General features: G+C 48.5%; 1 protein-coding gene across 1 annotated transcript; it reads right to left on the minus strand.

Annotated features, from left to right (window-relative positions):
* Window positions 1–1,694: 1,694 nt before the first annotated feature.
* LOC127329717 (pentatricopeptide repeat-containing protein At1g50270-like) lies at window positions 1,695–4,584 on the minus strand. Its single transcript, XM_051356182.2, has 2 exons — window positions 4,562–4,584; window positions 1,695–3,558 (listed from the first exon to the last, which is right to left on the minus strand). The coding sequence occupies exons 1-2, from the start codon at window positions 4,582–4,584 to the stop codon at window positions 1,731–1,733; spliced, it is 1,851 nt and encodes a 616-aa protein (XP_051212142.1). The 3' UTR covers window positions 1,695–1,730.
* Between the last annotated feature and the right edge of the window lie 6,247 nt (window positions 4,585–10,831).

The raw sequence follows: 10,831 nt of genomic DNA on the forward strand, positions 1-10,831 counted from the left end.
GCTTGAGCTGCACATTTTGCATATTAAAGAGTCCTTTTCCCTCCATGAGCTCCAGCCTAATTACCTACACGACGAGGACTATGTATGGTTTTTCATTGTCTAAGAAAGGCTTTCATGAGGATGTACACTAATCAGTTATATGATTTATGAAGCAATGTTTATTAATAAGTGTTTTTTTCTGTATAGAATGGATAGTGTTTGTCAGATTAGAGAAACATTATAACTCAACAACCTGTGCTTCCAGTGATGAACTTCCATTTTCTATTGTGGGTAATACATTTTCCGGTCAGAAGATGCACATTAGAGTAAACACTGGTTCTTATTTTATGGTACCATATAAGCAATTATTTCGGGTAGACATCTGTACTTGGGCATTAAACCACCAGACTGACTCTTAAACTTTATTTAACAAACTTTCACGAGCTCCAATTTAGTAAAAGAAAAGGAAATCCAGTTTGTTGTTTCAGTTATACATGTTACAACAGTAAAGCTTCAAGTGAGCAGAACAAACATAAACGGCAAAAAATGATTGCTAAGAACAAACTACAGCAATTATGTGATAAGTAAGGTTGTGAAGATACCAGCAATAATATGTTTAGACTGCATAGAACAAACCAGACTTGAGGACTCGATTCTTGCCATGAACTTGTGACGCCTTTCTGAATTAACAGAGAAGATAGATGGACAATGGAAAGACCAAGTTTGCAGCTCCCAACATTGGTATTTTTAGCTATCGTGGAAAATTCTTTGATCATTCGAGAAATGTCCACAGATATACTCTATTAAAGCAATCAGCTAGTTAATGCACACAAATCACTCCTCTCTTTTGTTTCAAACAAAAAACTAATTCAGGGTACATCAGAAATGTTCTGTATGCTTCAACAGGCACTGATACCTTAAAGAATATTTGAGGGAATTCTGTTACTTTAGTTCGAATCACCAGCTTGGATAGTTCAATTTTTTACTTCTATGAATCAGGAATATGAAGGGAGGTTCAGATTGGCAAGATAGATCATAATGCAAATCCTCAAATTATTGAGAAGTACAAGGTTTACTGTTTCCAGGCTTTGATTCTCTTCAAGAATGAGCAGGAGGTGCCAGGGAGCTAAAGAGAAGGTGCAGTAAACAAAGCCAAGTTCATGGACTACATTGAGCCTCTCTTGGAGACCTCGAATGTTGCCAAACATCATTGCCTGCAGTCTGTAGGACCGAATCTCATATGTTTCACATCTCAGCAGATGCCAAATAGCATTGGCTTGAGCTGCACATCTTGCATATTGAAGATTTTTTCCCCCTATGAGCCCCAGTATGTAATTACCTATACGATCAGGACTATGTAAGGTTTTCACTGCCGATGGAAAAATTGCATATATTAAGGGCTATCATGAGGATGTACACTTATTCAGTTGTTAAGCAAGGTCAACTAACAATTGTTCATTCTGTACAGAATGGATAGTTGTTTGGCACATTAGACGAACATGACTATTGAGCAACATGTGGTTTCAGTGATGAACTTCCATGTTCAATTGTGGGTCAATGACAATGTACTTCTTCTTACCTGTTGGATAATGCACAAGTCCATCCAGTAAAGCTCCATCTACTTCCATCCAAGCAGTCTCGGATAATTGAAGTACCTACTTCCTTTGTAGTATGAAGCCTTTCAAGCCAAAAAAAAAAAAAAACAAGCCAGGTGCTTCCATATTGAAAAGGTGTGTATTTTCCACAACGGTTCACGCTGTACAGGCCTGATTACTCTCTGGCATGGACTCTAACCAGGTAGACCCAGGTAGCTTCATGACATCTCTGTCCCCCATGAGCCCTCTCAACCTTCCAGCACCGTCCCAGTTGTGCCTACCTGCAAGCGTCCTGGACAACAACATGTATGTTGAGGGATCTTCCTTCTCGAGCGCGAGCGCACGCTCTGCAGCTCGCTTCGCTGCGGCCTCATCACCATGGAGCTGACAAGCACTGAGCAACGCCTGCCAGACCAGAACTCCAGGGCTGAACGGCATCCGCGATATCAGCTCTTCAGCCTCATGGATATGGCCTGCTTTTCCAAGGAGATCGACCATGCAGGCATAGTGATCCTCGCCGGGCTTGACACCGAACCTGTCTGCCATGGCGCCGAAGTATATCCAAGCTTCATCTACAAACCCGCCTTGGCTGCAAGCGGAGAGAACGCAGAGGAATGTGACTTGGTTCGGTGCGACGCCTTCCAAGACCATGTCGTCGAACACCTGCACGGCCTCCCGAGCTTGGCCGTTGCGCGAGAACCCCATGATCATGGCCGTCCAGGATATGACAGGCCGCTGTCGCATCGACCGGAACACCTTGTGCGCGCTGCTTGCTGAGCCGCACTTTGCGTACATGTCGAGGAGCGCATTGTTGACGCCCACATCGGAGCTTTCTCCTAGTTTGATGGCATACCCGTGGACCTTGCTGCCTTCCCTCAGACTGGTGAGGGTTGCGCAGGCATTGGCTGCCGTCGCAAACGTGTAGTTGTTCGGCGCAATTCCGTCCAGCAGCATGGGACCGAGGACTCCGACGGCCCTAGCCGGCTCGCCGCAGTGTAGCCAACCAGCAGCCATCTCTGTCCACGACACGACATCTCTCCGAGGCATCTCGGCGAAGGCTCTGGCGCCAAACTCCAGCGCCCCGTTCTTCATGTACATCTCCACCAGGGAGTTGCCGACGCAGACATCGTCCCCGAAGCCGCTCTTGACAAGCTGCCCGTGAACCTGCAAGCCGCCCGCCATGTCTGTGTTTCCCGTCAGCCCGGAGAGCACGGTGCTAAACGAGAACCCGTCGGCAGCAACATCTTGCCTCGCCATCCTCAGCCAGAGACTCCACATCTGCGCGCACGGAGAATGGCGCGCGAAGCCCGCGAGCAGCGTGTTCCAGGAGACGATGTCCCGGAGACAGGCGCATTCAAACAGCCGCACCGCGTCGGCGAGCTTCCCGTGGCGGACCATGGCCGTGAGGAACGCGTTCGTCAGGAACACGTTGGAGTGGAACCCGAGCCGGAGGACGAGGGCGTAGAGCTGCCGCGCGTGCGCGTGCGCGCCGCCGAGGAAGGAGCTGGCGTTGAGCGCGCTGACGAGCGCGTGCTCGCTGGGCGGGCACCCCTCGCGCCGCATCCGCCGGAATAGAGTGAGGGCGTCGCGGGGCCGGCCCCCCTGCGCGAGCCCCGCGATGGCGGCGGCCCAGGAGACGGCGTTGCGGCGGGGCATTTCGTCGAGCAGGCGGAGGCCGTGGCGGCGGAAAGCCTTGAAGTAGGCGATGAGGAGGTGGTTGCTGAGGAACTGGTCGGCTGCGAGGAGGCCCGGTTTGAGGAGCGCCGCGTGCAGGGATGAGGCGAGGCGGGGGTCGGAGGCGGCGGCGCTGCGCTGGAGGAGGGCCGCGTAGGAGCGGGACGTGGCGGCGGGGTCTTCTTCTCGCTGCTGCTTGAGGGTGGTGGCGGCGGGGACGGCGGTGTGGAATAGGCGGGATTGTACTGACGTCGAGTGAGGAGGAGGTCTTCGCGGCGGCGGCGGCGGCGGTGCGCGCCGGCGCAGTGACCTGATTCATATGCCTCCAACTAATCGTGTGTTCATGTAAAAAAAAAAACTATATACATACACAAAAAACATAGACGTTGATAACCATATTTTTAAAGGCCCATACAACCTTCAGCACGAAAATCATTGGGCTCATCGATACAATACTACAAATACAAAAACAAAAAAATCATATACTCCCTCCGTCTCATTAACTTGTCTGAAATTTATTAAAATTTAGATATATTTAGATATTATTTACTGTCTAAATACATCTAAACTTAGACAATTCTCAAATAACTTTCATGAGACCGAGAGAGTACTATTATTGCATTGCCGACCTAATCCTTGTTTGAGTGCATGCACATAGATATTAAGTCAACGTTTACTCATGTAAAATGTTACCAGATGGTACGATCATTTGCTACTACCTCTATTTATTTAAATTTACATAATTATATGACATCATTTTGTAGGCAAGGGGGCACATTTTTATAAATGAGAAAATAACTTGAGATTTGAGCATCCACGTTTCTAAGGCATTTTACAATGAGTGTTTCTAAACGCAATATTCTAGGTACTTTGCTTATGTGGCAGCATAGTAAATGATAAAAGAGAGTAATGTTGTATTTAGTTAAGATACAACACTTGCACACATCCGTAGAAAAAAAAGTATTGGTAACCCAGTCATATACATGCATGAGCCTAAAAATCATTAATTTAGATATAACACTATAAAAACAACGTATTGGGATACTTATCTAACACGCATGAATAAAGCGCTAAAAACAATGTTGGTGTAGCGTGCTGGTAAGTTTTTAGAATTTCAGGTAAGTTTTAGAATTCCGTTCTGGTGTGGCTAAATGTGACCTCTTCTTTGAGACTCCTTCCTTGGATCACAAAATGGTACACAATTGGGATTTGAAAACGGACATGGCCAGGTTATGAAAATCCGCTGCCCACAAACACATGAGGAAACAAAAGTAAGCAAGAGGGGTGCTTTCATATCAAAGCACATACATTACGGACTGAAGATGATGTGATACATGTCAGCGCGTGGTCCACATGTGGTATTACAGACAGACACATCCTCTACCACCAAAGATCGAGCGCACTTAAGCCAGGTCCACGAGAATTTACAAGGGACGAGTAGCCGTGGGTGAAATATTCTTGACAATATGGAAACATGAGGAAAATTCGTATCACCATTTGGGATGGGTCGGGGAATAATAGCATGCTCTTCCCTAAACTGCTCACACACGTTACGCTGAACCGGCCTCAACTGCAGCGGCTCTGCGGCGTCCTCGCTGGAAAGAGGCAATGGATACTGAGTTCTCTGCTCTCCAGTGGAACAATACATGTCGCCTTGTCCCTCCTCGCCGCGGCCTCAACATCATCGACGGCCGCTGGGTCTTCAAGATCAAGCGGACCTGATGGCACTATGGATCGCTACAAAGCGCGTCTTGTCGCCAAAGGCTTCAAGCACAGTCACGGCATCGACTATGATGATAGGTATAGCCCCATCGTCAAGCCCACCACTATACGTGTTATCCTCTCCCTCGCTGTGACACAGGGATGGCACATGCGGCAGCTGGACATCGACAATGCCTTCATAGATTCCTTGAAGAAGAGGTGTATATGCCTCGATACATTGACTCTCGTTATCCACACCATGTCTGCAAATTGGAGAAATTCCTTGTATGGACTTAAACAAGCGCCGATAGCCTGGTTTGCTCGTCTCAGTAGTAAGCTACACACGCTTGGTTTTGTGGCCTCCAAAGCAGATGTTTCCCTCTTCAGTTTCAAGGACAAGGCTGTCATAATCTACATGCTCGTGTATGTCGATGACATCATCGTTGTCAGCTCTCATGCACATGCTGCTGACCGTTTGCTTGCTCAGTTACGGTGTGACTTTCCTGTGAAAGACCTTGGCTAGCTAGGCTACTTTCTGGGCATTGAGGTTCAGCATGTGAAGGATGGACTGCTTCTCTTTCAGCAGAAATATATTCAGTATTTTGTGGAAGTGCACTAAGGGCGTGGCCAAGGCCTAGCCTCAACTGCCCCGTCAGGCCAACTAGGCTCGGATGTCAGAGTCTAGCTTCGGTAGTCGCTCCACAGACCAACTAGTCTCTTGCCGAGGAGGCAGCCTCCCGAGAGAAAAGGTGCACTACTAGGAAAATCATTATAGATAGGAATGTATTCTGTGGCGCACCTAAAAGTGTGTGCTCCACAAAAATATTTCGGTGGCGCATAGATTAATATGCTCCACAAAATTTTCCAGTTTCTGTGGCGCATGAAACATTGGTGCGCCACAGAATAGTGGCTTTCTATGGCGCATGTAGTGGGATGCGCCACAGAAACTCTGTGGGGCCCACGCGGGGTCCAATACTGCACATGGATGAAGAAAATTCTGTGGCGCATGTGCCAACATGCGCCACAGAAAGTGGGACTTCTGTGGCGCATGTTGGTGTATGCGCCACATAATTTCTTGTGGGAGCCCACCCCTGACAGTATGAGGACACATTTCTGTGGAGCATATGCCAATATGCGCCACATAAGCCAATATGCGCCACATAAGTCTTTATGTGGCGCATATTGGCATATGCGCCACAGAATGTGCATAGTAGATCTAGGTTTTTTGGCAGCTTTCCCCTCTTCTACTAGCACCCCACCACCATTTTGATTCTTGTCTCCTCCAACGAGCTCATCTTGCTCCTCCCTTCCACTCCATTTTGGTTATACTTTCCTCCATTGTTGATAGTTCTAAACCTATTTTGGTTGACATATTTGTGAGGGGAAGCCACTCCAACTTGTATAGGGTACTATAAACCACCCTTTTCTTTCCTCCTCCACATCCCTCTTGCTCCATTATTTTCTCTCCACCACCCCATCCTCTTGCTCCACTATGGTTGGTAGATTTGTGAGAGGTTGAGTAGTATTGGATGCATGTTTTGTGTGGCCGGCGGTTGTCGGCACGGTGTGTATGGATGTTTTATATGTGAAGATTATCGCGCTCTCGGGCGGTGTGCGATGGCAAGATGATGTTTCTACGTTGAGCTTTGTGTTGTGGTTGAATGTTTGCTTGCGAAGAAGCTTATTTGTGTTGTTGTTGTTGCTTGTGCCGGCGTGAAGCATGGATGTTTGCCAAAATGTTGATTCATTTCCTGATGTGGGCATTACCCTTCGGGTAACCTATGTTAGGCTACCTCCACCGGCCCAACCAGGGGCCCATGAAGATTGCCGAATATCGGAAGAAGGCCTACACGTCGACGTCAAAGGAAAGGACTCGCACGAAGGAAAATACTTGCAGGACAAGGAAAGACGACGACGAAACAAGGAAACCTTAGACTATGACTCTATGTATCCTAGTCGAATCCGGATAGATCTCTTGGGACCTGGCCTAGTATATAAAGGCCAGGAGAGGATCTGTCGGAACACAACCTACACGCATAGAACCATTGCATCGCTTAGAGTTTAGAACCCTAGCCTCTCGGCGAATCCACCGTAGTCCTTCGGCTACCCCATTGTAACCCGACATACTTTTCGATAATCAAAATCAGACAAGCAGGAAGTAACGGTTTTACCTCACCGAGTGCCCCGAACCTGGGTAAATCTCTCTCCCCGTTTGTTTGATCACCGATGTCTCATGCTAGCCTGCAGGATTCCGTCAACCCTGTGCCCCTCATGGTGGGCATTGCCGGGGAGCACCCCCGACAATTGGCGCCGTATGTGGGAAACCTGTTGGTACAAGGCACTTCATCGGCAGCACCGATCTCGCCGGCTTCTTTCGGATCGGCATCACCGAAATCATCGTCGGCTCCTTCATCACCAAGCTTGGGGAAATTGATTCGTTTCGGGTCCTTCGAGTTTACTTCACACACCGATGTTCGACCTTCTCGGGTTTACGCGACGGATTGGAGATGGCGTTCGGAAGCGTGCACTACTGCGTCAACACCGAGGGCATCCTTCGGCTGCCCGATCCGGCCGCCCCAAGGACTTCAAGGATCACGGCTTCATCAACTACCGCACCTGCTACGCAATCACCAATTACGGCCGTTTTATCGGCTGCAATTTTGGAACCGTCTCCAGTATCATCGCCATCGGCATCGCCGATCCGTTCCATGACATCGATGTCAGTTGGGTCTGATGATTCAGGATCGTCGAATCCAACCTCTTACTATTGCAACAACTGCGACACCAGGCACGGGCTGGGATCAGAAGATACACCTTTTATCTGCAGCGCCGGGTACTCTTCGGACGGAGAAAGTATCGACAGCATCCCCAGAGCAGCCACCTGGGAGGCGGCTCGACACCAAATCTACGCTATCCTCAACCCCATCACAGGAGAGGAAATCTCAGAAGGCGAGCGCACCCCGCAGAACAACCGCAACAGATGTCGCAACGGCGAAACTAGTGCCAGCAACGACGACAGCGCTTACACCATCACCGACGAGGAGTGGGGGATTGCTCGCGACGCCATAGCCAATCGTACTCCAATTCCCATAGGAGCCTCGGCAGGAACCCTCAACACGTAACATGCGATTCTTGAGAAAAACCGTGATCGGTTGTCTAAAGAGCAGAATGAACTCGATCGATGCCGACAGGCAGCCGATCAATCAAGCGAATGGCGAAGGTGGCAACTCTCACACGGAAGCGCGTCTCGAAGCAATCAAGGCAGGTTTCGGCCGCGAATTCCTCGTCTTTCGGAAGACGATGCAAGGAAAATAACTTTGAATCTTTCCCGCTCTTTCATGACCATGGATACTGCGGGCATGATCAGACCAAAGACCGCTGAAGGAGCAACTGCAAACCTCGCGGCTTATTTGATTAATCACCCACCGGCGCCCAATGACCCTATGGTGCAAGCTCACCGAGGTGCTTTGGAGAGTCTTGCAATACTTGGAGATAAACTTGCACCTAGGAAGGAGAAGAACACGCATCAGGGCAGTGGGTCCAAGCACCCGAAAGACGCCCGCAACGACATCACGCAGAGTAAGATCGACAAAGCTCGCCGTCGGCGTGCCGCAAGAGAAGGCTACGACAGTGAGGACTCTGAAGAAACCCAGGAGTACGATGGTGAGCTACGAGGTGCCGAATGCTTAAGCAGGAGGATTCAGGAGTCGATGCGGCCAAAGAAATTCAAGCCTACGCCCACTGACGCTACCAAGATCTTAGATAGACGATTACTTGCAAACAGTGATCCTGCACAAGGGAAATCAAGTGGCGGCTATGCAGTGCTTGCAACTCTACCTGAAAGACTCGGCACGAGCTTGGTTACGAGGGCTGCCGAAGGGATCCATCAGATCCTGGGACGATTTAGTCGACGCCTTTGTCATGAATTTTCAGGCTACATACAAAAGACCCGTCGGAATCGAAGAACTACGACAGTGTTGCCAGAAACCGACGGAATCAGTTCGCACGTACATTGGACGTTTTACCAAACTCTTGAATGCTGCCGAAGACATTTCTATCGATAGAGCCATCGACGCCTTCAGCGACGGCATCCGACGAGAATCCTATATCGAAGAACTTGGGCGGAAGAAACCGAAAACCATTTTAAAACTCATGGAGATCGCCAACAGTTGGGCTGATGGAGAAGACCACGTAAGAAAACCACGACCACGAAGCGACGACGAAGACGACGACCATAAACATGACTCAGGACATCGGCGTGACCGTAGGAAAAAAGTGGAGAGACCGCAGGTATGAAGACACCAACATTGTAGCTGCGTGATACTCTGATCGACGCGATGATCGATATGATGATCAGCGTGGGGACAAGCGCGATGATCGTCGCGACGAAAACCGCAATGGTTCCGAAGGAAATCGTGGCAACTACAGGGATCGGCCTCCTCGGGTCCCGGAGCTGCCATTTGCTGAACAGCTAAACGCTCCCTGTTATATACATTCGTACTATGACCCGAAGGATAACACCAAGAAATCAAGTCACCTCCTTAAAGACTGTCGGCAGTTTCTTGATATGCAGAAATTCTACGAGACGAGGAAAGGGCAGCCACGGAACCCGAACCCGCCGCCTCCACCTCAACATCAAAACCAGCAAGTTCAGAATCGCGCCTCTGGTGAAACTTTTCCGCCACCCCGTGGGCAGATGAGTATGATCCATAAAATTGGCGTGTCTAGGAGGGAGATGAAAAAGCTCACGCAGGAAATAAATCTTGCGGAAAGCTCCATGGAAAATGTCCCAGATTATATCGACTGGTCTACACAGAGCATCTTGTTTAGCAGGGCCGATCACCCGATGTCTGTCCCAAAGCTAGGTCATGCAGCTTTGGTAGTCGAAGCACAGATTGGGGGTTCAATATGAGTAAAGTATTCATGGATGGTGGAAGTGGACTAAATCTGATATTCGCAAGTACAGTTTAAAACATGGGCATTACAGTTGACATGTTGCAGGAGTCTGACACTTGTTTTCATGGCATTATTCCAACTTCACCAGCGTATCCCCTTGGCAGAATTTCATTGATTGTAGTCTTTGGGAAGTCAGATAATTTCAGGAAAGAAAGGATCGAATTCGAGGTAGTGAATTGGGAATCGCAGTATCACGCTATCTTAGGGAGGCCAGCTTATGCCAAATTCATGGCTGTACCGCACTACGCGTACCTCAAACTCAAGATGCCAGGCAACAATGGGACCAATATTATGGTTCACAGAAGTTTCTCTCGTTCAGATAATTGTGATCGGGAGTTCCAGAAGATTGCTGCGAAATTTGGGGTCAAACAGGAAGTTAAAGTTATCGACTTCCCTTCTAAACAGTTAACTATCAAAAATTCCAATCTTAAGGAGATTGACGACGGCAAGAAAATGAAACAATCGGATGATTCAACAACAGCAACGATTCAGTTTGCGGCAGTAGAGCATAAAGCCTTGGAGGAAGGTGTTAAATCTTCAGCAGCTGTTGACAGTACTCCTCCGAACATTACTGGTATGGCCTTGGCAATCACTGGCACCTCGGAAGCCGCCGAAGCTTCGGCAGGAAAGGATCAAGGGAAGGAGGACCCTCCTCTTATTTAGAGAAGATGAGCGGTGGCATACATCTTTATTTCCATAGGATTTCTATCTTTCAATAAGGCTCACTTAAGCCATAGCAGCATTAGCTCATATTGTTATCGCATACTTATTAATAAAGGTTCAAATTTCATCTATATGGTCATTAAATTGCTCCGGGACACCCGTACAATTTCTCGTTCATACGGTTATTTAATTGCTCCGGGACACCCGGGCAATTTCTCATACGGTTATTTAATTGCTCTGGGACACCTATGAAAATTCTTCAT

This window comes from Lolium perenne, chromosome 2 (assembly GCF_019359855.2).
Source record: "Lolium perenne isolate Kyuss_39 chromosome 2, Kyuss_2.0, whole genome shotgun sequence".
NCBI lineage: Eukaryota > Viridiplantae > Streptophyta > Magnoliopsida > Poales > Poaceae > Lolium > Lolium perenne.

Bases quoted from the DNA above. Each gene is read 5' to 3' on its own strand.
- LOC127329717 (XM_051356182.2), bottom strand. From the start codon at position 4,584: ATGTATCACATCATCTTCAGTCC. The intron at 3,559-4,561 runs GTAATGTATGTG...CATATGAATCAG, and splicing joins TATCACATCATCTTCAGTCC to GTCACTGCGCCGGCGCGCAC.